Source organism: Tenrec ecaudatus, chromosome 13 (assembly GCF_050624435.1).
Source record: "Tenrec ecaudatus isolate mTenEca1 chromosome 13, mTenEca1.hap1, whole genome shotgun sequence".
In the NCBI taxonomy this organism is placed as follows: domain Eukaryota; kingdom Metazoa; phylum Chordata; class Mammalia; order Afrosoricida; family Tenrecidae; genus Tenrec; species Tenrec ecaudatus.
In genome coordinates, this window is record NC_134542.1 from 55575833 (window position 1) to 55601107 (window position 25275).

Below are 25275 nucleotides of genomic sequence, written 5' to 3' on the forward strand. Positions count from 1 at the left end.
GCGGAGCAGGTAGCTGTCGTCCACATTTCTTGGCAAAGGCAAATGAGTGCTTCCAGTGCTTTAACGTTTTGAAGCATTTACCTGGGTATTTACTCAGTTCCCAGAGTCTTGCTCTTTGCTCGTCCCCATCAAGAGGTGGAGACCTTGAAAGCCTCACAACCTCCACAGTCATCGTCAGACTCTGCTTTGTGGCGACAGCTTGTTGCGTCATCATTTGCATTCCTTCCACCTTGAGGCACCCACTTCTGGCATTATATTTGACACTGATCTACTGCTGTCCATAAGGTCTACCGTGGGAACCACTTAGAAATGGACAACCGATGCCTTCCTCAGTTGATTAGTCTGGCAGCTCCACTCACCCGTCTACTGTGGGTGAACTTGCTGGTACTTACTTATAGGTGCATCGTTTCCAGTCTCCCAACATGCAAGTCACACAGTATGTCAAGCTGATTACTGGTGGTTATAAAGATAGTATTTATAAAGTTATAAATACAGTATTTTTAAAATTAAAACTTAGTTATTAAAGCTTTATCGTGAAAATATCAAACATAGAAAAAAGAGAACTGCATAATCAATTGCCCAGTTCCTGTTTATCTATTACCCAAGTACTATTTATTATATACTCAGTCTTATTTAAAGACCAGTCCCCATGCCTGGATTGTGGGCATTTGGGATGGTGGAAGGAGGAGCTGCTCCACATCCAGCCATTATTTGAAAACCGCTCTCTGGCCTTGTGGCCTGTGTTAAATATCATTATCATACCTTCAAAAAGAATGCCCCCAAAGCAATATGTGGCTAATACTTATCCAGTGTTCTAATTTCCCAAATGGTGTTATATGTATATGTGTGTGTGTGTGTGTGTGTATTCAATTTTTGTGGAAAGCAAGCTTCAACTTCAGCCTGCAAATTCCATTTAGCTGACAGGTCTCAGAAGCTCCTCTCTCTCAGGCCTGTTCTGTTCTGTAGGTAGGTGCCAAACTCACGCGTTAGGAACTAGGTTTGAACCAGGACTAGAATTCAAGAAGGACTTTCATAGACAAGAGGGTGTTATTTCAGAAATGAAAGCAATCTAAAGTACCAAAATATCCTGGACAGACTTTTGAATTAAAAACCAAGGGAGCAAACACTCTGTTCAATGTCATTTTATAAATATTTCATGTTTCTTAAAGGTGATTTATATAGTTTTCTAGCCAGCTTTTTTCATGAATGGGAATCTGCTGAAACTCACTCTCTGTACATATCTACAGTAATATGTGCATGAGTTTCTTGAATTTCTTCTTTAATAGTATTCATGATCATACATATCTATTTTATGTTCTTCTAGATTATATACTTTTGCATGAAAAATGTTACTCAGGAACTTATCAGACTGATACTCAGGATCTTATCAGAGCCCAAACAAAGGCAAACCAGCTTGTGAAATTCTGGTTCAATTGGAGGTTGAAACCAATCATAGCATTTAATTACCTACTGTGCTTCTGCTTATTTCTCACTGCCACCTACTGGTGCCTAATGTTATTTCTGCCTGAAATCCTCCAAGGAAGTCAACCAGAAACCAAACCCACTGCCCAGAGCCCATTCTAATTCGTGGTGATGGGGACTCTGCATGACTATGCCATCACAGAAATCCTTTGGGGTAGTTCCTTTCCAAGAAATAGGTACTACCTTGATAGGTGAAGCTACCTGAAACCACATCATAAAAATACTAAATTCTGGAACATTATTATAAAGTTATACTTAAGCTGTAAGGGCTGCCAATTCAGATACAGAGGGGCTAGTTGTTATTTTGTTGTCTTTAGGCACTGTCTAGTCACGTCTGGCTCCTAGAAACATGATGCACCACAGACCAACCCACCGCATGGCCCTGCATCCACCACCACCACCCCCCTTTGGCTGTTGGAGGCCCCTATGGCAGTCATGTGCCAATCTATTTCATTGAAGCTCTTGGATTTTCCCCTGACCCTCTACCGAGTGTGACGTTTTTCTCCAAGGACTAGTCCTTCCTGGTAACATGTCCAAAATATGTGGAAATACATGTTGCCATCCTTCTAAGAAACATTCTGACTGCACTTGTTCCTTTATGCACATCTGTCTTAGGTTAACAGTTGATTAAACTTTTGCATGAAAACACTTTCACTTTCTTTGCACCGTCTCCTAGAGTAATTTGTATGACTGATACTCGTGACCTTCTTAGGGCCAAAGCAGAGGTCAAGTCAGGCTGTGGGAATTCTGGTTCAATACCAAGGTCAAAACGAACCATAGTAGATTTGGTCCCTGTTCTGGCCATCCGTGGTAGATTATGCATGGTGTGCCAGCACCATAATTCACAGCCATTGGTTCTTCAGTCTAGTGGAAGGGAGGACTGCACAACTCCCTAACATTTGCACGCATATGGAGCAAATTAATATACCATGACTTTGATGTGGCACATTTGTGTCTTCAAAGTGACACCTTGCTTTGATAATTCAGAGATCTGTAAATTTCCCCAATGCAATATATCATTCCGTATACTGACTTCTGCTTTGAGGGGTGTTGATTAGGGATCCAAGCACAAGCACCTTCAGCCAATGCTTGATTGGGTAAGCTCAAAGGGGAACTAGGATTTTTTGTAAAGAAACACAGGTCGTTGGTTTGCATGCAAGTGGCCCTGGTGGTGTAGTGACTGGGCTGCCAACCTCATGGTCAGCAGTTTGAAACCACCAGCAACTCCTCGGGAAACAGATTGGGCTTTCTACTCCCATAAACAGGTAGTCTGAGAAATCCACAGGGGGCCGCTATGGGTCAGCATTGACTCAATGGCAGTGAGTTTAGTTTGGCTTAGTGTGGTTGACTGGCTGGTGCCTCTGTAAGGAAACCCCAAGCACTCTTTGCCCAACTGCCAAAGACTAATGGTTAGTGATTATTTCAGACTGGCCACACGTTTGGAGGGCCCTGGCGGTGCTGTGGGTTAGACACAGGGCTGCTAACCTGTGGCTGGAAGTGAAGCTGGCCAGGTGCTGCACAGAAAGGAGAAGCTGATTGCTCCAAGAAGTTTGACTAGAGAGACGAGGAGATGGGCTGTTCTGCCACCAAATGACTGAGTAGGACTATGCAAATTAGGTACTTGTGACCCACCAAGGGAACAAGACATCTTGCTAATGATGCATATATGATGCACAGGACCCATGTGGGGTGAGATTGTGTGTGTGTAACATATATGGAAGCTCAAGGAGTTGATTGGCCAGTTTTATTATCCAGCTAGGCTTAAAATAAACCATCTCAGATACTCACTACAGCCGAGAAAGGTGAACTAAGTATGGAGCAGAGCCTTTGAACTTTGAATCCCTGTACAAAGAGCCTCTTTGATCAAGGAGACAGAGCTCTGGCACCAGTAAGCAGCAAAGCAGTGGCAGTAAGTACAGCCTGGAGGCTGTGAGAGATGGCACGGTGGGATTCAGGCCCATGCATGCAGGAAGCTGAACGTCTTTGGCCAGGAAGCTTCCCAGGAGAGTGAGATGACTCTGGATACTTGGTGGTCCTGAGATTTTTAATACTTGTCTAAACAGGGTAGCAGCTAGAGAGGCCTAAGGGGCTAGAGGAGCCAAGGATCAGGTAGAGTCCTGCTATGTGCAAAGTTGAGAAGCTGTTATAACTGAAGAACTTTATGCTGAATTGTAACCTGCTTCTTTCCTGATAAACTCTGTGAGTATTCAAAAGAAATAGAACCAACTTATTTTTAGGCAACAATTCTTATAACAGTTATGAGCAAATTGAACAATACAAGGGGTATTCCCAACACTGATACTCATTTGTTTTTTATGTGAGGGGGGTAGTTAACTGTTAATCAAGCTTCCTATTTACAGATTCTGAAAAGATTGCGTAATAGAGATAAAAAAGGCCTGATTTATGGCAGATGGGGACTGGTTTAGTCACCACAGCAATGCACCTGCTCACACAGCCATCAGTGCATCAGGTTTAGGCAAAAACAACATGCCTCATCCCACATACCTGACTCACCTGACCTTGCTCCACGTGACTTCTTTTTGTTACTTTGAAGCAAGAGGGGGCATGAAAGGAAAGTGATTTGATAACAGAGGCGAGGAAAAAAATGAGGGAGGTGCTGTCAGCCATCCAAATGAGTTTGAAGCATGTTTCCAAGAATGGAATCACAGATTTGGCAAATGTATTGAGTGTAATGGAGAATACTTTGAAGGTGATAAGAATGTTTTGTAAAAAAAAAAAGTTTTAAATATGTAGCTTTGTAAACAAAATCCTTTTCTTGGGGGGGGTACCCCCTAATATAGTCAATGTTGTCATCTGAGTCAGTTCTGACTCATAATGATCTTTTGTACAACTGCCCTGTCCTAAATCATCCTCACAGTTAAGCTTGAACCAACTGTTAAAACCAATGAGTCAATCCACTTTGAGAGTCTTCCTCTTTTTTGCTGCCCTTCTACTTTATCACGCATGATGTCCTTCTCCAGGGCCTGGTCGTTCTTGAGAACACGTCTACAACACATGAGATGAAGTCTTGCCATCCTTGTGGTCCTTTGTGTAACTTTGAATGTAAGCTGCCAGAACTGTCCATCAGCACAGCATTAGCACAATAATTTACAGAGATCTTAATCTCCATAGTACAGTCTAGGATTTTAACAAAACGGAAAAGCTAATAGGTTCTGATGGCCAAAGCCCAAGCCAAAATCTGGCTCTACCAGTTTTGGGCTCCAGAGTCTTTAAAAGGCTGCAAGACAGGGAAGCAGCACAGAATAAAGATGCAACAATAGAGGAGATGAAGTCCACGATAGAGGGCATGAAGTCCAAGAAAGAGAAGATGAAGTCCACGTACCAAAAAGAAATACAAGAACTAATGGATGAGGTAACAGAAGCAAAGCACAAGATCACGGACCTCACCAACAGACTAGAAGAGGCACAGAATCATACTAGCAATCTCTAGGACAATAAGACAGACTTCAAATGGGAAAGACAGTTAAAGAGGATAATCAAAGAGGCGGAAGAAAACCTGGGAACAATGTCAGATGCAATGAAAAGGAAGAATATTCGAATAATTGGTCTTTAAGAAATTCAAAACGAAGTCAACAGTTTAATTAGTGAGGGAATTTCTGGAAGCAAACTCCCCCAACTTAATGAATGAGAATAAGAAAATCATACAGGAAGCAGAGGACATCAATTAAACCCCAGGAAGAACTCACCAAGGAACATAATAGGTAAATTATCCAATTTTGAGGTAAAAGAGAAAATTTTAAGAGCAGCCAGAGAAAAAAAAGGCAGTCACATACAGTGGTGCTCAGGTGAGAATATGCTCAGACCTATCAGCAGATACCATGAAGAGGAAGAGAGTGTGGAGTAACATCTCCCAAAAGCAGAAAGAAAGAAACCACCTACCAGAGAATCCTCTACCTTTGCTAAGCTATCTATTAAGGTAGATTGTGAGGTAATAATCTGCCAGGACAAGGAAAAACTCAAAGAATACACCATAAGACACCTAACATGGCGGAAATTCCTTGCTGATTCACTATGGTCAAAAGCCCAATATCCATCAAGCAAAAGCAGGAGACTTCCATATAGAACAACTCCACCCAGGAATCAACGTGCCAAAAACAATTACCAAGATAACATTGCCTCAGATGTGAAATAAGGCAAGAATGAAGACTACCACACAAACACAGCACATTGATATGAAGGGAGATAGGAAAACAGCCAACACAAAAGATAAGAGACGACAACAATGAATCAACAGATGATGATAATAACTCTTGATATCAATGGCTTCACCCTGCCCATTAAAAGGCAAAGGTTAGCAGACTGGCTCAGAAAACATAACACATCAATTTGTTGCCTGCAAGAGACACATCTTAAGTTCACAAAAAATATATGTATACTAAGAATAAAAGCTGGTGGAAAATATACTAGGCAAACAGCAACTCAAAAAGAGCAGGAGTTGCAATCCTAATCTCGGACAAAACTGACGTCAAGGTGCAAACCATAATAAGAGACAAGGAGGGACACTGTATAATGTTCAAAGGATCAGTAGACCAGGAACCAGTGAGTATAATAAATATGTACGTGCCTAACAAGAGTCCCACGAAATTTGTCAAACTATTCAAAAGATGAAAAAAGAAATCACAGATTCAACAATCATAGTAGGTAACTAGTACTATCAGAGAAAGATAAATAGCTGGAAAAGAAGCTCAGCAAGGAGGTTACAGAGCTAAAAACTACAATTAGGCACCTGGACGTGATAGATGTTTATAGAGTTTTTCATTCAATTGCAACAACAACAAAAATCACATTCTAGTGCCCATGGTGCATTTTCAAACAGACCAAAATGCTGGGATACAAATCAAGCCAGAGTAAATTCAAACATAGAAATTACTCAGACGTCCCTCTCGGACTATCATGCCATAAAGCTGGAGATCAACAAAAGGACGACCAGAAAAACAAGGGCAAACAATTGATAGATGAATAGTGATCTGCGACACGAATGGGTGTCGCACATTAAGAGGAAATGAGCAAGTTTCCAGAAATGAATGAGAATGAGAATACAATGTACCGAATCCTATAGGATACAGGAAAAGCAGTTATCAGAGGAAGTTTGATAGCAATAAATGCATTTATGAAGAAAGACTTAAGACATGTGCCACCATGAAACCTCTAGCAACAGAACAACCCCTCCAAAAGCAAAAGAAGTAATAAACATCAGGACAGAGTTAAACGAGTGGGAAGACAAGAGAACAATGCACAAATATCCATGCAGCAAAAGCTGGTTCTCTGAAAGAATCAACAGAATCGAGACTGCTGGCAAGCCCAACCAAGCATAGGAAGGAGCAAATATCAATCGCCAGGACGAGGGATGAAACCGGGTAAATCACAACAAACCCCAACAGGATTAAAAGGACAATCACAAAGTATTATAAAAGTCCATATTCTAATGAATTGAACAACTTAGTGTATAGATATGCACATGTGAATACATTAATTCATTAAAATACAAGTACTGGAATATGTACATATATTTATGTGGCAATACACTGAGGTAGTGGACAGACTTTGGGCCTCTGCTCAAGCCCTGTCTCAATGCAAATACACTTTGTTCTAACAACCTGACATTTTGTGAGGCTCACCCTCCAGCATGCTTGCTGAAGACAAAAGGGTTACACAAGCAAAGGTGGTGAAGAAAGCTGATGGTGGCCAGCTATCAAAAGATATAGCATCTGAGGCATTAAAGGCTTGACATTAAACAAGCAGCCATCTAGAAGAGAAGCAACAAGCCCACATGGAAGGACACTAGCCTATCATGAGGTGTTGATGGGATAGGGTAACAGACATCAGAAGACCCCAAACAAACCAACACAAAAAATTGTGTTAAGAATGAGGGGGGTTCAGAGCAGAGACCCCAACTCAATGGGGCATCCCTCACAGAAGGGTCACAAGCAAGATATGATTCAAACAGGGCGCAGTATAGCACCAATGAAACACACTATTCCTATGGTTCCTTGAGGCTTCCTCAACCTCCACTATCATGACTCCAGTCCTGCCCCTCACTGCAGGCGAGGCTGGAACATGTATACAGGTACAGGTAAGAGCTCACGACACAAGGAATCCAGTTCAGATAAACGCCTCAGGAACAGAAATGGGAGGAATGATACCAGGAGGTGGGAGGATGGTACGGAGAGGAGGGGAGGAAGGGGTACCAAATGCAATGATCAACACATAACAACCCCCCCACCTACTTGGGGGACAGACAACAGAAACCGTGGGGGAAAGGCGACAGTGGTCAGTGTAAGATACGAAAATAATTTATAATTTATCAAGAGATCAGAAGAGTGGGAATGGGATGGAGGAAAAAAAGAGGAGCCTATATTAAGGGGTCAAATAGAAAGCAAATGTTTATAAAATAATGATGGCAACACATGACTGATACAACTGATACATGGATTGTTGTAAGAGCTGTAAGAGCCCCAATAAAATGATCTTAAAAGAGTGGACTCTATGTTAGTGGGGATAGTGACATATACTAGGAAATGATAGAGGATATGAAAAATAAGCTTGGTTCTATACCAAGTATAGGTCTACACAAGTTTAGTCTCAACAGATTTTCAGAAAAACAAAAACAAACAAAAAAGGACTTCATTTTGAGGACACTTTTTCCATTTTGTGTATTCTTAATTGTAACTTACCACAAGTTATTTACCATATTCTATTGAAATGCAAGAGAGAAAACTTTCTTAATCTTTGATTCTTAACAACTAGGAAACAAAAAGACCCCATTCTTATATATGTTATTTGATTTTTTAATAAAAATAACTTCAATTAAATAATATCTGACAATGTCAATCTCTCTAGTACAGTAATAACTGAAATAACTACAGGATCATTATAAGCTCTAATGGAGATAGTATTTTAGTGATCTTTCCTATTTGAACATCCTGAACAGGAGTGAATAACCAGAACTATGAAGAAAAAGGGAATAATAAAAAGATACAGGAAAAAAACAAAGCATAGAAATCCCAAACACAAATATTTAAAAAAAGAAGTATCGAGAGACATTTTTTATAAAGGCAATTTCAGAAATTCTCTTATGATTGTTTTACAAGGACCAGTTAACAATTATGCTTTTTTCTCTCAAGTTTCTCTGGAAACAAGAGCAATTTCTAAGATCTGCTTTTTGCAGCAAAGTTTTATTTTTCTTCTTTACTATGCAAAGTTAAAAGCAATTACTCAACCTTTAAAAAGAAAACGAATAATCTTTTCACTATAACATAAAAATAGGATACCTTTATTTTTCCATACCAGGAGTGTGTTTTTCAAATGAAATATGGCCACAGATAGAATGCTTGGGAAACCAGGTGACTGAAACCCAAGCTGTCCCTTTCAAGGGCAGCATAAAACCTAAGTGAGAAGTCCACCTTGGTCACTTTAGACATGGATGTCGACAGCACAGACACCAGCCACCTTGAATGCCGTTTCCAGGAGCCAGAAGCATACAGCCCAGACTGAATTTGGGTTATGGACTACTTTTTTCAAGGCCAAGATAAGAATGATGTTTACATTTTTCAAATGGGTTGTTCAAAACAAAACGTCACAAAACTAAACAAAGCAAACTGAAAAACAAAAACACTTAATATTTATGATCTGTCTTTGTATTGAATGTCTGCAGATCCTTGATTTAAGCCAATGTTGTACAGAAGTTAGGCAGTGCAACTGTAGGTCCCAGATAATGTTCATTATTTTTTCCCACTAGGACCAAGAATAAAAATGGTGTCTTTTGATGTCACATCAGAATTACTTTTCCTTTGAAATTCTTCATATTATCAAAGTTCATCCTGTAAAAGTAACGTAAAATGTAATCATGTAATCAGGAGAGAAACCGATAAAGCATGTCCTTCTCATGTTAGAAACAAAGAGAATACAAATTGACATTTAGATGACATACACCTTGCCCAACTAGCTATAATAATAGGGGAAAATAACTCACTTGTTAACGCCTCACAAATACTAACAACTATAATTTTACATACTTTAAAAGTATGATTTGGCATGCTATTTAATACTAGTTATAAAATTATTTTTTATGATTAATAATGTAGTCTATTTCAATGTTTTACCTTGAAATAAAAGCAACTTATTTCAAAATAAGCCAAGCAAATACAGAGTCATGCCCATCGCGTTCCTCTCTCTCGGATCTGAATGAAACCCTGTCCGAGCGGCTGGAAGGTCATCTTGTGGGCAGGCCTGCGACACTTGGCTGCATTACAGCGATTCAATGTCTACAGGCTACATTCTGTATTTTGCTTCAAGTATTGTTTTTAAAGCTTCACTTCACTTGCTTTATTGACATACCTAATGAAAAAAAGTCGACTACACTTTTCACTAAAGGAAGCTGTACGTTTAGTCCTTACCTTATTTCTCTTTCCTTGATCTTGTAGAGTTTCCAGTTTTTTATGTATTAAATCAGCTATAGCTTTTGCATCTCTCATGTCTATTTGCTCTCCCCAAGTATTTCTCTAAAATGAAAATTATTATCAATTACATACTTAATAAAATCATGAAAATTTCATCCAGTTAAAGCATTGAGTATGCTTTAAATATTCCTCTCATCCCTCAAATTTCGGTGCGTGAAACTCTAATTTCTCCAGAGAACTACATAATGCTGTATAGGCAGAGTTTACACAGCACACACCTGAAATAAACACTACTACTAATAGTATTATGGGAAGACTGTAAAATAATTCCTTGGGAGAAAAACATGTTTAACTCAATGCCTTGAAACATCTTTTTTGCTTCAGAAGAGACAGTCCTAGAAAATGGCAATCACTTTAATAGATTAACCAACACTGACAAACCTTGGTCAGATGCAACCATGGCTTGTGATGCACACAGTAGGAAGGCAGCTGAATTATATCCCGGCAACTTTACTTGGAATACGGAGCCACCTATTTCCTTATGCCTGGTGGGAGCCCCAACCCCCACATCCAAACTGTCTAGAAGATTTTACTCATGTTCTGCCCTCTGAAAGCTTGTGTATTCCAGTTATTATTTTGCTTTGTCTTCCTGTCTTGTCTGGACGCTGGATGCCATTCCTGGTCCTTTAGTTTGAACAGGGACACTGCAGTAAGTTCCAACCTTTCCCTTTGGGTCCCTTGGGGCATACAGTATCACCTTTTCAAATGGGCTAATTCCATAACTGTGCATAGCACCCCTGCCCTAATATCATTCCACCAGAAAATGACCCTATATTCATGTCAGACGTTTTCAGCTATTCTCAGAATTGAGAAATGGAACTGTTGATTCTAAAGGAGTAAGGACTCAGCTTCTGGTTAAAGTCCTGTTCCTCTCTACTTCAACCTCAACCCAGAGTTGTCAATCTTAGAATGTTCTTAAAATTAAAATTCATTATTATAGTCAATTCTAACTCATAGTGCTCTACAAGATAGAGCAGAAATGCACTGACTCCCTGTGAGTTTCTGAGAGTAAATCTTTCCAGCAGCAGAAAGCTCATCTTTCTCCCGAAGAGAAGCTGATGGTTTTGAACTGCAGACCTTGAGGTTAGCAGCTTGACGTGTAACCCACTGCATTTCCAGGATTCCTTAAAATATTTGTGAGATAGGGTTTATTTTTTTTAATTCTCTTGGCAAATTACAAAATGTCGCTGAAAAATCTAACACTTAGCTAATAACAAATTTTTTAGTTAGCTCTATTTCTGATTGTATTAGATATAGTTGTCATATATAATATCAGGTTTTAACCATGTTTTTTCCCAAAAGATATATATTAAAATATGTGAAATTAGAATATTTTACCAGAACATGTGAATATATGACAAACACTTGCTTAGTTCCACTGGTGAAAAACGTCTTAGATTTTTACTTGGGAAGACAGCAAAGGTCACGGATACTTTCAGTGCCCAACGTGATGACGGCAGGCCCTATGCTTATGTAGCATGAGCACAGAAGTGATCACCTAACTCCTTTCTGACCCACTGGCAGATGCAAAGAATTCTTAATGGACCAAAAGAGGGCCACCTGGTTCAGCCCTAAGACTCTGAACCAAGGACCCCTCACCTTTATTCTGTAATATAAACACGTCTTGATGTAAATGCTCAGGTAGTGAGACAGCACAAGGACTAATCTAGGTTTGTGAAAATTCACCTGGGAAGAGCTCAAGGGGCGCGAGCAGGCTACTTTCTTCGGAGCACAAGACCTGACTACTGTGAAGAATACAGGAGAAGCCCCCGCCTATGGGTGTGAGCTTCACTTTCCTCAGGCACAGGAATACGAGCTTATCCTATGCTTGTCAGCATAGCTTCTGCAAGTTATTACACCATTACTAGGTCACTCAGTGGAAACATACTGTAGTTCTAATTTGCTTAATGCTCTGATTTCTCCTTAGGGAGGAATTCTATACCGTATGCACTCGAGTATAAGCCGAGTTTTTCAGCACATTTTGAATGGAGTTTTTGTGGTAAAATTAGGCACCTTGGTGGATATTCGGGTTGGCCTATATTCGAGTATATACGGTAGGTTAGAGAAAGGACCAAAGGCGTAAGAAACGATTAAGTAAAATATTAAAAATTAGCCAAATTATGAACTAGATTGTTCATGAGGCAGAAATGGATAGTGGCTAAAGATGGTCCAGGGATAAGCTGCCTGCCCCACGGCGTTCTAAAATAATGCGATTTCGTATCGTCATCGTCTAGTGCTCTGGCTTCTCGAGATGCATAAGAACAACTGTGACCCGGGCCACATGGCCCACGATGTGGGGAGGTGGCGCGTTCTCCAGGAGGGAACATCTGCTGCTGCCCTATTGCATTAGGCAATCATTTATGTGCCTGCCCCACTTCCTCCAGGCAGGTGAGGTTGTGACCCCAGGTTTTCTTTCTCTCACACAAAAGACTGTCATCTTACTCTTGAATGATGGCTTATTTTTATTCTAAAGAAACGATTTCTTTTTAATGCTGTGACTATTAAGAGGAAAATACTATTTCTACCATCATATCCTTGACACTTTGAAACCATCCACATACTGGAGACACAAAGGCAGACTCTCGGAAAGGATGGAGGATGAACACCGACACGTGCACAGTGATGGGCACAGGTGGGAGTAAGGGAAGTGGCAATGGTTTGGCTGCTGATCTTCTTGGTAAGTTGGGCGGGGTACCTGGTGTCTATACCCTCCCTGCCCCCCCCCCCAACAGACAGATACGGACGTCCATTCACATAGCTAGAACCTCTGCAAACGGGCGCAGGCACAATGCCATGAATGCAGCTATCTTCATGGAATGCTAGCATTGGAGGCTGCTTAGAAATTATACAAACCAACACTTAGCTTCATAAATCAGGGAAATTAAAGTCCAGAGGAAGTAGTTCATGAATATTCATATGTGGGCTAAACACCAGGTCTTTTAGTCTATTGCAGACTTCAGTAAGGCTTTTAAAACAGCAAACCGGAAGTCGTAAATGGCAGTATGCCAATCATTAGCCATTTTACTCTAAGGAGGCAAGATTATCTCACACACACGCGCACCCACGCATGCATTTAAATGAATAAATTCCCTCCTCACTTTTCAATTTTCCACTCTATGAGAAAGTGGGGAATAACAATTTATTAGAGAGGAACTTTGCGAGGTGAGGAGGGTATCTTTCACCAGGACGAGTACATGGGAACATGATGCTCTTTGCCTGGGGTGGAAGTGTAGTACATGGGAACATGATGCTCTTTGTGGGGTGAAGTGTAGTACATGGGAACATGGTGCTCTTTGTGGGGTGAAGTGTAGTACATGGGAACATGGTGCTCTTTGTGGGGTGAAGTGTAGTACATGGGAACATGGTGCTCTTTGTGGGGTGAAGTGTAGTACATGGGAACATGGTGCTCTTTGTGGGGTGAAGTGTAGTACATGGGAACATGATGCTCTTTGCTGGGGGTGAAGTGTAGTACATGGGAACATGATGCTCTTTGCTGGGGGTGAAGTGTAGCACATTGTTTCCTTTTCTTCGTCTCTGTTTTCTTTCCCCACTTTTTTTGAGGGGAAGGTAAATAGGATATTTTAATATTATGATAGTATTCTCATAAATGTTATCTTCATAGAGAAAAAATGATTATAAAAGTGAAAAACATATTCTATAAAAATTAGGAAATACAAACTCCACAGAAAACAAATTTCCTTGAATTCTATCACCCAATGAAAGCCATTATTAATATTTTGATTCTTTAATAGTATTTTTCTTGAGTATACAAGTTTTAAGACAATTGAGTTATTAAGTATGACATGAAAAACCTTTCACAGTTATTACGTGGTGTAGAGGCAAACAAGAAGTTGGTTTTGTTCGTTTGCAGTAATATAAAAAGTGACAAAAGAAGTTGGGAAAAGGCAAAGCTTTTGTGAGGGGCTCCCTGCGGAGCTGAGCAAAGCGACGTACCTTTGCCGTCTCAGCGAGGAACAGCCTGACCGTTGGGTAGGCTCGGACACCAGCTTCCTGGCACGTCTGGGCGTAAGCCTGGCAGTCTACTTTCCCAGCTTTCACTTTCCCTTGAATTGTCTGAAAAGAGAAACAAGTAACTTTCTATGTCATCTTAGGCATGTTATTTTGGCAAGCAATGGCAAGGATAATATACTAAATATTTCAAATCTTTAAAAAATTTAATAAGTAGATGGTTTATAAACTTAAATTTAAAAATAAATCATTTTATTGGGGACTCGTACAACTCTTATCACAATCCATACATCCATTGTGTCAAGCACATTTGTGCATTTGTTGCCATCATCATTCTCAAAACATTTGCTTTCTGCCTTAGCCCTTGGTATCAGCTTCTCATTTTTCTCCTCCCTCCCCCACGAACCGATAATTTATAAATTATTATTATTTCATGTCTTACACTGACTGATGTCTCTCTTTAGCCACTTTTCTGTTGTCTGTCCCCCTGGGAGGGGGTTATATGTTGATCATTGTGATCAGTTCCCCTTCTCCCTTTCCCCTCCTAGTATGGCTACTCTCAATATTGGTCCTGAGGGGTTTTATCTGTCCTGCATTCCCTGTGTTCCCAGCTCTTATCTGTACCTATACACTTGCTCTGGTCTAGCCAGATTTGTCAGGTAGAATTGGGGTCATGATAGTTTGGGGGGGAGGGAGGGGGGAGCATTAAAGAACTAGATGAAAGTTGTATGTTTCATCAGTGCTAGATTGCACCCTGATTGGCTCATATCCTACCCATGATCCTTCTGTAAGGGGATAGACAATTGCCTACTGATGGGCTTTGGGTCTCTACTCCATTCACTATATGATTTTTTTGTTCTGGGTCTTTGATGCCTGATACTTGATCCATTCGACACCTCATGATCACACAGGCTGGTGTGCTTCTTTCATGTGGGCTTTGTTGTTATCTTCAAGCCTTTAAGACCCCAGACACTATATCTTTTGATAGTTGGGCACCATCAGCTTTCTTCACATTTCCTTATGCACCCACTTTGTCTTTAGCAATAGACTTAAATCTTAACCCTTATTCAAATGAACTAGTTTTCAAACATACTGACTCCTTAGCCTATACTTTACTGAGCACCACCTTTACTGAGCACCACAAAGACCGCCTTTGTTTTACCAGAATCTTCACTCTAACTACTTCAACTTCCCCTTGCTACCCACATTTTGCGTGCATGTGTTAAAGAAAGAGCAGGAGATCTGACCGGGAGCTCAAGATTCAGTCTTCCTCAAGGAAAAGAATGTTCCTTCAGGTCAAGTCAGAAACTAGGGTCATTCTAGATTACAAAATTTGTTTATTCTTAAGCCTCTCTTGTAATTTTCCCTTTCTTTTATCATCATTGCCCCATTTCTGGTTCAGGCTGTCATCTTTCATTTTCAGATAACCAGACTATCGTGGTTGCCTATGGTTTTGTCCACAGCGTAGCAGTGTTCATGGCAGAGGAGCTGTGTTTTCAAGCATGGATGTGTATGCACACTGGCATCTCAGCTCACACTGAGGGTGACTAAATCTACAAATGAGATTTTAATAAGTTTGTGTGCCATTTACAAAATTCTTAGTTTATATATCAGTTGATTATTTGCATTTCTAATGCCTACTTGAGTGTACAGTATCATTTTTGGTCTCCAGACCTTTTTTCTGGTCTGTAAGCCTTTGTCCAATTCATCCTAGGAGAGCTTTCTATCACGAACACTTCTATAATGCTCATGCTGAACAGATTTCAGCTGAGCTTCCAGACAGGACACACCAAGAAGAGCCTATTGATCTAGTTCTATAAACTAGCCAATGGCCACTCTGACCCTGTGGGTCATAATATTCTCCTCCTCGTGTGCAGGGATACTCATGGAGAACAATGCTTAAACAGAATACATTCTGAACTGTAAGAATTCATGGAGAGAGAGAGGTCCGTCCGAGTATTACAGGGGAAAGGGTCACTCCTTTTTGTCTGGCTACTGAGGCTTAGCTTTTGCTGTCCTCAGTCCTATGTTCTGGCAAAGTTGAACTAAGAGGAGAATCCTGAATATGCCTTGCTCTATTAATGTCTCTATTCTCTTGTAAATACTGTCCTCTCTGCTCGGCATGTTCTCCAGTCGCCCCTGTGCACTGCCTAACTGGTCATGCTGTGTAATTCTCGCCTCAAGACTCACTTTTCTGGAGAGCTGTTTGCTTTGCCCTGGCATGGCTTGGGCATTCTTTGACCCATGCTCCTGCTTCACTCTTATTTAAGTATAGTAACTCTCTTGTCACACTGAGTATGTTTACTTGCATTTTTTATATCCCTACTAGATTTAATTTTCTTGATGACATGGAACGTGTGCTTTTATTTTCACAGCCACAGTAGCTTGCACAATACCTCTATTTAATGTTTCTAATATGAGTGATTTTTCATTTTTAATAATGTTTTACAATATTCAAAATAATTATGTAACAAGGTATATAACTGAGCTAAGTTATCAATGTTGGAGGGAAAAGGAAGTCAAAATTTTGTTAGAATTTTTAGAGAAAAGGGAAGTCTGAGAAGAAAAACAAGATCTAAAAAGTAGAAAGAATGAATTACCTCTCAAGTGAAAGGCCAGTCAATAATGAAATAAGTCCTTTATGGCTCACAGGGGCTGTGAATCCCTTTATTTGAAAACAAAACCAACCCCACCCCGCTTGGGATGATGTGCTCTTGGTTTGGCACAGCAGAGCCGCTGCCGACGCACACATGCGGATGGCTGTTTTAGACAGGGGCAGCTCCCGAGTCTGAGTGAGGGAGCTATTGATCGATCGGGAGTAGGGCACTAATAGGACGACTATGACAGACACACTCCAAACTCTGTATTCAGTTAATTTCACATGCACTACCCGAGGTGTCCACTGGGAAGATCAAGGTGGCACTGACAAGTTCATTTGAGCTGGGGTTTGAGGAATGAAGGGAACAGCATTTAGATGACCCAGGTAAGGAAAGCAGCATGGAATGCGGGGTGAACCAGTGTCATGTTCACAGAAGGTGGAGATTCTGATGCGCCTGAAATGTGATGGGGTTGAAAAGGGAGGAAGGATCAGTTCAGAGACCAGATGTCAATGACACTTGAATGCACACTTGGACTGTCGGCACTTAGAAAGACCACCAGGAAACACTGAAGAAGGTAGACTGCAGTGGGTGGCTGGTAGAAAAGGTACAACGGTAAATCCAGGTGAGGGGGGAAGGTCTGAGATGGCGAGAAGGGGGCTAGATTTAAAACAAGTCCCAGAGAGAGAACTCATGGTATCGGGGCTGCCTGGAGGGAAGGCGAGTACTAGTGACAGCAGAAGGACAGAGCAACAAGAGGGTAAGACAGAAGTTTCTGGCATTGACGGCTAGGTAGATGCTCTTATTAAAGAAAGCAGTGAAGACAGGTGAAACTTTACTAAAGGAAGACAGAAGGAAATTTGTAAATATTATCGTCATAAGAATGGAATACTGTTTTTTAAAATCCAGAGGAAGCAAAATTATTAACACACCTACGTGATAAAACTTTTTAAGGAGAGAGGCAAGACTTACCCTCGCCAAGAGTTCAAACTCTGGAGCAAAATTTTGGCAAGGCCCACACCATGGGGCATAGAAATCAATCACCCAGTGACTGTCCCCCTGCAAAACCTTCTCACTGAAAGTCTGGGGGGTTAGATCTACGGAGGCTTGAGGTAAAAATCTGTAAAAAGGGATGAGAATTATTTTCAATGACATATATCTATATAAGAGCAATTACCTACCATGTAATATTGTAAAGTTTTCTACATTATAAATGATTGCTTGGTAAATTACAATTATTTTATCAAGTATGGTAAATGTTAAAACTCTTAAACAATGAATTTAACAACAGACCTAAGAGGGAGGGGTAATAGCTTTGAATCTCTGTACTTTAAATTACTTACCCTAGACCCCAGATTCTCAGGGAATACGCATCCCTATGCCAGCCTCTGTAGCTGCTGCAGGAAGAGAAAAGTTAAGTTGTTCAGAGCGCTTTCTGATGCTGCAGGTGTGGAGAAAACAACCCCAGGGGGGGAATTAAAGTTTAACTGGCTTCATCCAGTGCTCTCCTCAGATCAACCCCACTACAATGCTTTACAAGGCTTCCCAAATAATTTTACATTAGTCTTGATGTCTTTTTCAGCTCTGGATATCCAAGATTTTTGAGTACAGCGAAACTCAACTGTTTGAGATGTCCACTTCTGAGACTTAACCTTGAGCTATTGTCTGTCAAATTACTACCCATTGTTGAAAATCCATGTCGACAGACATTATAAATGCAGTATTTCATAATTTCCTGAAACAGTGAAAAAAGATTTCTGCTTTGAAATCCATGGTTCACCTTTACGTCTTTAATAACTTTAATCTTATTCTGCCTCAAGGTTTCTGCTGTGAATTTTCTACCTGAAATACTACACGATGTTGTGGCAAGAGCATGGGCACCAAAAAAGACCTGGGTTCACACATGCTGGTTTCAAGCTGTTCATAGCTTGTGCCTGAGAAAGCTGTCTCAGTGTCCCTGACTCAGTTTGCCAGTCGGTAAATGAGGGTCACGCTGTCCCCAGGGTACGTGTGTGAATAATGTAGGTCAGTGGCTAGTATATCCCCGATCCATCAAGTAGAAACTGACTAAATGGCAGCGCTTCCTTTTCCTTTGTCCTGATGGGGGGTGGGCTGTAAGCTTCAGGGAGCGTGGGGCTGTAAGCTTCAGGGAGCGTGGGATTGTGCTGGTCTTCTCATCTTCCTGGGAGCTCAGTAAACTCCTTTCTATCTTAAATATGGTAGACTCTGAATAAAAAGCTTTTGGGTTACTTTTAAATAGGGTTACTTTTTTATGTTAATAAAGTATAAATAAATGTTTTCAAATGAGAAAATACTTACTGGTATTCATAAGCTTTATTTGACTTTTGGGGGAAAAATCTTATCTCAGGGTAGCTCTGAACATTTTCTTGGACACAAAAAGAATGATACTGTTGGCAGTCTACACTGCCTACGTTGATCTGTCCAATTAACATCTGTAACAGAAAAGAAAACTTTATCAACACGATTATAATAAAATGAGCTATATAATTATTTTATATATGCCTATCATACAGCAGTCACCACCGTGACTTAGCTGTACCACCAGCGGTTTAATTTTTATAATGTAACTGACAAACTTATAGGTATCCTGACTCAGACAGGATTTTTTAAAAATACATTGGACAGAGGATTAGAGGCGTCATCGGACTTTTAAGACAGGAACAATCACTTTACATGTGAAGTTTGATTATCTTAGAAATAAGGATGAAATATTGATTGCATTTTCCAAATGAGAACATTTCCTCTATGTAGGAAAATTTCCTAATCCATGTGTTTTAAATATCAAGATTATTTTCTCTTTCAAGGCTTACAGTATTGTGAAGAAATTCCATCCTTAAACTCTAAAAAGAATCGGATATAATACATTTAAGTGAAAAACACAAGGTCAAAAAAGGTGCCCTGGTGGTGTAGTGACTAAGCACTGGACTGCGAAACCCCAAGGTCAGCAGTTCTTAACCACCAGCCACTCTAAGAAGAACGACGAGGATTTTTATTCCCGTGTAGATGTACAGCCTCAGAAACCCACAGGGGGCAGCTCAGCTCTGTCCACACGATTACTGTAGGTTAGAAATGCCTCAGTGGCAGTGAATTTGGAGTTTTGGTTGGGTCAACACTAACAACTTGGTCAAAAATGTACCAGGAAATACAGGCTAACCATGCAATGCCATTCAGACACCAGTTGTTAAAAACAAAGGCAAAACTTAAATGGAATAGCACTGTTGCTAAATGATAATCTAATTCTAAGTTCATCTTAGTTTCAAAATACTGAACTGCGATAAATGCTAACATTTCACAAAAACGATTTCACACACCCGGGCCATTCTCTTCCACTCTGGCATTAGCATTTGACACGGATGACACCACGGAGAATGGAAATCGACCATCCACGCTTCGTCACGCTTTCTCTGCTTAACCAGCTCATGGAAAGTGGTGGGTGTAAGGGAGACCACTGAAGGGTTCCGAAGATCCTAAAGAAAATACATTAAAACAAATATTTTAAAAATACTTATTTATACAATATTGACAACCTGTATACATCATTTACGAAAGTTTCAATTGTGGAGAAGTTAAAACATTCTTTAAAATACTTAGAGAAATTCATGGTGAATTGTTAAAAGTGAGAAGTGAGCCCTAATTTATTTTTTAAAATGGAATTTTGCCCAGCAATTTTCCTAAATGATGTTGTATTTTCCCCTTATCTCTATGTATCACTGTGATCATCTTAGTCAGAGAAAGGCAATTCTATTTAAGGTTTTAGGTCTATAAAGCACAAGTTCAAAGATTTGTCCAAATACCTACGTAGGCCATATGATTTTGTTCTGAAACCTAGAATACTTGCTTTGGAAATGACCCCCAGCATTACTAATGGAAAGCACCGTTACATTTTTCTGGCATTCTGACTGGCAGGACAGAAGTACTTCCTTACAGATGCCCTACTCCAAAGGCTGGGTTATTAACAAAGCTGCAGTCTATTAGGACCAGATAATGTTAACCAAGATGTTAGTTGCACACCAGCAAAGTGGATAAAACCAACCTGAAGTGTAACATAACACCATTACTTCCGAAGAGGGAAAATGATGAATAGAAAAGAAAGTAAAATGGCCATTCAATGGACAATAATAACTTGAAATTCTCATTTCTCTCCTAGAGAGCCCTGACAACTACTTCAGTCCATCTGAGAAGTAAAGGTAGAAAGGGTGATAACAAGATGCGCAGATGTCGGAGCCATCTATGTCAGTAAAGCAGCAGGTTAGACACTGAGCTGTGCAGGCTTGAAGAGGCCTGCTCCATGTTTCTTGGATAAGACTGAGCTCCCGCCTCCATCATCTATTCGGGACTGGAAGGGAAAAGTCTGAGGGGATTCTATTAGAGAAGAGCAGCACACAGGGAAGATGCATTTTACAACATCGTGAAACCAATGACCTATGTATGAGGCACTACACAAACAAAGAGGTAACTAATTACAGCCCCTGTGCTCACTCTGCAGTCGAGTATCCAAGAGTAAAATAAAGGGAAATAACAAAATCATGTCCTTATTAGGAAACAATGCTTGGCATAAAAAAGAATAAACCTAGTTATTAAATAGTAAATATTCACACAAAATATACATTGCACACCAGACTTATAGTCATAGGTTATAATTTAAAATATACCTCTATGAAGTCCAAAATCTGTTCAGCAGAATGGTGCCCTTCATATTCATGAATATTGGACTGGTTAAATACTACTGTTGTTGGATAAGCCTGAATATTATACTGTTAGGAAAGAGAAAACAAAAAAGGATTTTCTATAGTTTACCTAATTGTTTCAAATTTATAATCAGCTTGCTTTTATTGAAGTGTTTATAAAACCATCACCCCTACAAACCCAAATCCCATTGCTAAGTTAACATAAGTTTTAGCCTGACCTAAATTAGCAAAGGAAAGGCATTCATGATTGTATTGATGAACAAACAATCTTCATTTATGGGGTCACTCTACTGCTATGAAACCCACAGGCACTGAACACTTAGAAGTTAGCATGCTTGGTCCTCGCTCATTTGCCTGTGTAACAAGTGGTTCTGAAAAGCAGGTTAAAGTTATAGATTGAATCTTAAAAAAAAAAAATTCTGATTTTTCTAGAAGAATTGTGGGTATAAAGAAGCAAGAAAAAAATTGGTCACGTGTTATCTAGGAATCAGGATAGCCTGTATGGCACGGAATGCAATCAGTAGGAGCACCAACCCAAGAAGAGTCTTTTTCAAATTCTTACTTATTTTGAAAGCTATAAAGGACCTCTATCTGAGGCTTAAGGAGCCTGGTGGTACAGAGGTTAAGCACTTGGCTGCTAAGGCCAGCAATTTTTATTTTTTTAAATTTATTTTATTTTTTATTAATCCTTTTATTGGGATCTCTTACAGATATTATAACAACCCGTAATTCAATTAGGTCAGGCAACTGTACAATTGCTGCCACCATCAGTTTCAAAACATTTTCTTTCTTCTTGAACCTTTTGATTTCAGTTCCCCTTTATCCCCTCCCTCCCCCACTCTACCCCCCAGGAACCTTAATATTATTTTCCCTGTATCTTACACCAACAAATATATCCATTCACCTACAATTCTGTTATTCGTTCCCGAGTGGGGTTATACAGTCATGATTGCTATCAGCTCCTTTCCCCAATTTCCCCACCACCTCTTCCCGTACCCTCAGGGAATCATTACTCCCATTATTGTTTCTGAAGGGTTATCTATGCTATATCTTCTTAATAGCAATGTCTTGTTATTTCATGCAATAATTAAACTTAATTAAACAAATGAACATACGCAGGTCTAGCAAGATTAATGAGGTAAAACAAAGCCCACGATAGTAAGGGGAGGGAACACTATAGAGCTAGAGGATAGTTATGTGTTTCATCAGTGCTGTACTGCACCCTGGATAAGTCATCCCTTTCGTGTGGACCTTCTGAGAGGGACCGTCCAATTATCTCACAGGTGGGTTTTGGGTCTCCACTTTCTTCATACTCCTTCATGTCAATTTGATTGCTTGTTTTTGAACTTCTGACACCTATTCCCACTGACACCTCATGATCACACAGGCTGGTGTGTTCTTCCATGTGGACTTTGTTGTTTCCCTGCTAGATGGATACTTGTTTGTCTTCAAGTCTTTAAGATCCCAGATGCTGGATCTTTCAATAGCCGGGCAGCATCAGCTTTCTTCACCATTATCTGCTTATGCACCCATTTTGTCTTCAGCGATTGTGTTGGGAAGGTGAGTATCATACAGTAGAGCCAGCATTTCCAGCCAGCACTTGGCCACTAGCAAAACTCCCAGAGAGAGATGTGGTACGTGCGCCTGTAAAGATGAGCGTCTTGGAAACCCTAGGGGCAGGTCTACTCTGTCCTCTGAGGTCACCGGGAGTCAGAATTGACTCAATGGCCACAGGCTTTGTTTTTTCCCGTGGTTTACACAGCACAGTGGGCTCTGCATCAAACTGCTAAGCACACAGTCAGTTGTTTGAACACACCAGTCACTGTGCAAGGGCCTTCGGTGTGGGGCAATGTTCCTGTGCTGTGGGTAAGGTTGTCAGTGTCTAGTTCCTCAGGAGCGGACAGCCTGTTTCTTCTTCCTGTGGTCTGTTCTCAGTCTGGAAGCTCCACTGAAACCTACACAGTTTGGGTGACCTTGCTGGAATTAAACATACAAGTGACATAGCTTGCAGCATCACACCAACACACAAGCCCCCCACAGAATGACAAAGGGACAGAAAAGGGGTGGTGTCTCCTATTAGATTGCCAGAAGGCCTATCTTAAAATTTAAAAAATTAACAATGCTTACACTTATGCCTTACCGTGCTACAGAGTCCCTCGTGAATTGTACAGTCCAGGGTACCAAACTTAAGCTGACCATAAAGATGTTTGGAAGCTTTTCGTAATTCTGGTAATAAAGCGCGACACGGTGGACACCACTATAAGAGAAAAAAGCAAACCAAACAGCATACGCACTGAGCAAGTGAAACAAAAAATAGCATTTCTACAACAAGCAATGCCAGGGCAAGTGAAAAAGCATGGCTACTTCGGTCCCAGTTAAAACACACGCAGGTTTATTCCAGACAAAATGTGTCCTCAAGAGTCTTCCTCTATGATCAGTGAATGACTACAGACAAGATCTCTCAGTGATACACATATCTTAGCGTGCCTTCAGAAAACCCGTCCATCAAAGCAGTGGGCTCTGAGGGGCCCTAGTAGGCTAGTTAGATTTGCAGCAGAGGTCAGCTCAAAAGGTGCTAGTGTTTTTTTAATTCCAGGGGCAATTTTAATATATTTTCTCAAAGGACAGATGACTAATTCAAACTCGAGTGGGTGAGGTGGTGGCTGGAAGGGCGCCCTGGTGTCCCCATCATTATGATGCACTGGCTCGTTCTTCGAGAGCAGAAAAGGGGTGTCCTATGACAAGTCAGTGGGAAACCCGGCCCAGCCGCCCCAAAACCCTGCTCTTGCCCTCCAGTCATCTTCTTTTCTTTCCCAAACTCAAAGAACATTCAAAAGGAAAACAATCTGAGTCCTGTGAGGAGAGTAAACCAGTGTTTTGATGTTTTGGAAATCTAAGATCTTAAATCCCCCAAATCTTCAGGGAAGGATGAAAGATGAAGTATGGGGCCTACAAAAATGTAGTGACTTACACAGAGGCTATGTCTAAACACAGTAACTTTGTCTAAACACATTTTGATGTCTTTGTTCAATAAAGGTTCCTACGATTTGTAGCAATACATTTTAACACACTAGTATGATAAGGTGAACTACGTTGTACATTCTTAGTGTTAAGTACATCAGTGCATATTTAAAAACAATGTGATGTTGGGCAACAATGAATAATAACAGGCTACTATTAATGATTCATAGTTATCTAGAAAGTTTTTTTTTTCACTATACAATGAGAAAACCCAGTAACAATGAAATTTAACAGCTATAAATACAACTTACAGGGGCAAAAAAATCAACAAGCCATGGTTCTTTTTCATTGGCAGGAAAATTTTGCGGTCCAAGTGTGGTGACATGAGAATTAACACTTTCTTTGGCAAAAGCAAGTATATCATAGAGAATCACCTTTCCTTTGAGAAGAAATAAGAGTACAATTAAAATCTACATTCCAGAGACACATTTCAAAGTCTGTCTAGCGACAATTTTGATGTTTGGTTGTTATGTCTAGGTTTTCTGTCAGGTGGATGTTGACTCCGGCACAGTTTTGTTTCTTAGAGGATCAATTAAAATGTCCAGGTCTCTTTGAAATATTCCTTTGTCCTTAGAGGCTGAATAAACACTTCCTTAAAGTGTTTTCAGAGTTCTTTATGCTCACCTCAGCTATTTTGTGACCTAATTCCCAAACCTGTGCCTTCCGCCTAGACTTCTGTAGGAAAGTTAAAACCTCTGCTATTAACTGCCCTGTAGAAAATAACTGGATGCGATAAAAACAAAAAACATTTCCAACACAGCCAAAGAAAAACAAATTTATTTTAGCCTTTAATTTTTCCTTTTCTTATCATGTCTATCTTTCCAATGATGACCCACCCACCCACCCATCTTCTCCCAGTAATCCCTGACTTACTTTTCTCTGCTCTTGTAGCTTAAACTCCATCTGTTCTCTCTCTTACCATCAATAGCGCTGTCACTGCGTCTGAATTCAGTTTGGCCCACTGCAATAATCAAGCTGCTCTGTCTGCTCCCAGTATTCCTTAATTAATCCACTTTT

The 25275-nt window shown here is 40.3% G+C and overlaps 1 protein-coding gene across 1 annotated transcript in view; it reads right to left on the bottom strand.

The window, feature by feature from the left end:
- Positions 1 to 8760: 8760 nt before the first annotated feature.
- Positions 8761 to 25275, bottom strand: part of DNAJC10 (DnaJ heat shock protein family (Hsp40) member C10) — a 37047-nt gene continuing 20532 nt past the window's right edge. The window contains exons 14-23 of the mRNA XM_075528871.1: positions 24510 to 24637; positions 23378 to 23494; positions 21202 to 21303; positions 19861 to 20016; positions 18848 to 18981; positions 17872 to 17925; positions 17501 to 17648; positions 13917 to 14036; positions 9900 to 10004; positions 8761 to 9323 (exon numbers count right to left, since the gene is read on the bottom strand). Of these exons, the coding sequence (XP_075384986.1) occupies positions 9312 to 9323; positions 9900 to 10004; positions 13917 to 14036; positions 17501 to 17648; positions 17872 to 17925; positions 18848 to 18981; positions 19861 to 20016; positions 21202 to 21303; positions 23378 to 23494; positions 24510 to 24637 (1076 nt within the window). The 3' untranslated portion in view covers positions 8761 to 9311. The remainder of the gene's footprint in view (positions 9324 to 9899; positions 10005 to 13916; positions 14037 to 17500; positions 17649 to 17871; positions 17926 to 18847; positions 18982 to 19860; positions 20017 to 21201; positions 21304 to 23377; positions 23495 to 24509; positions 24638 to 25275) is intronic.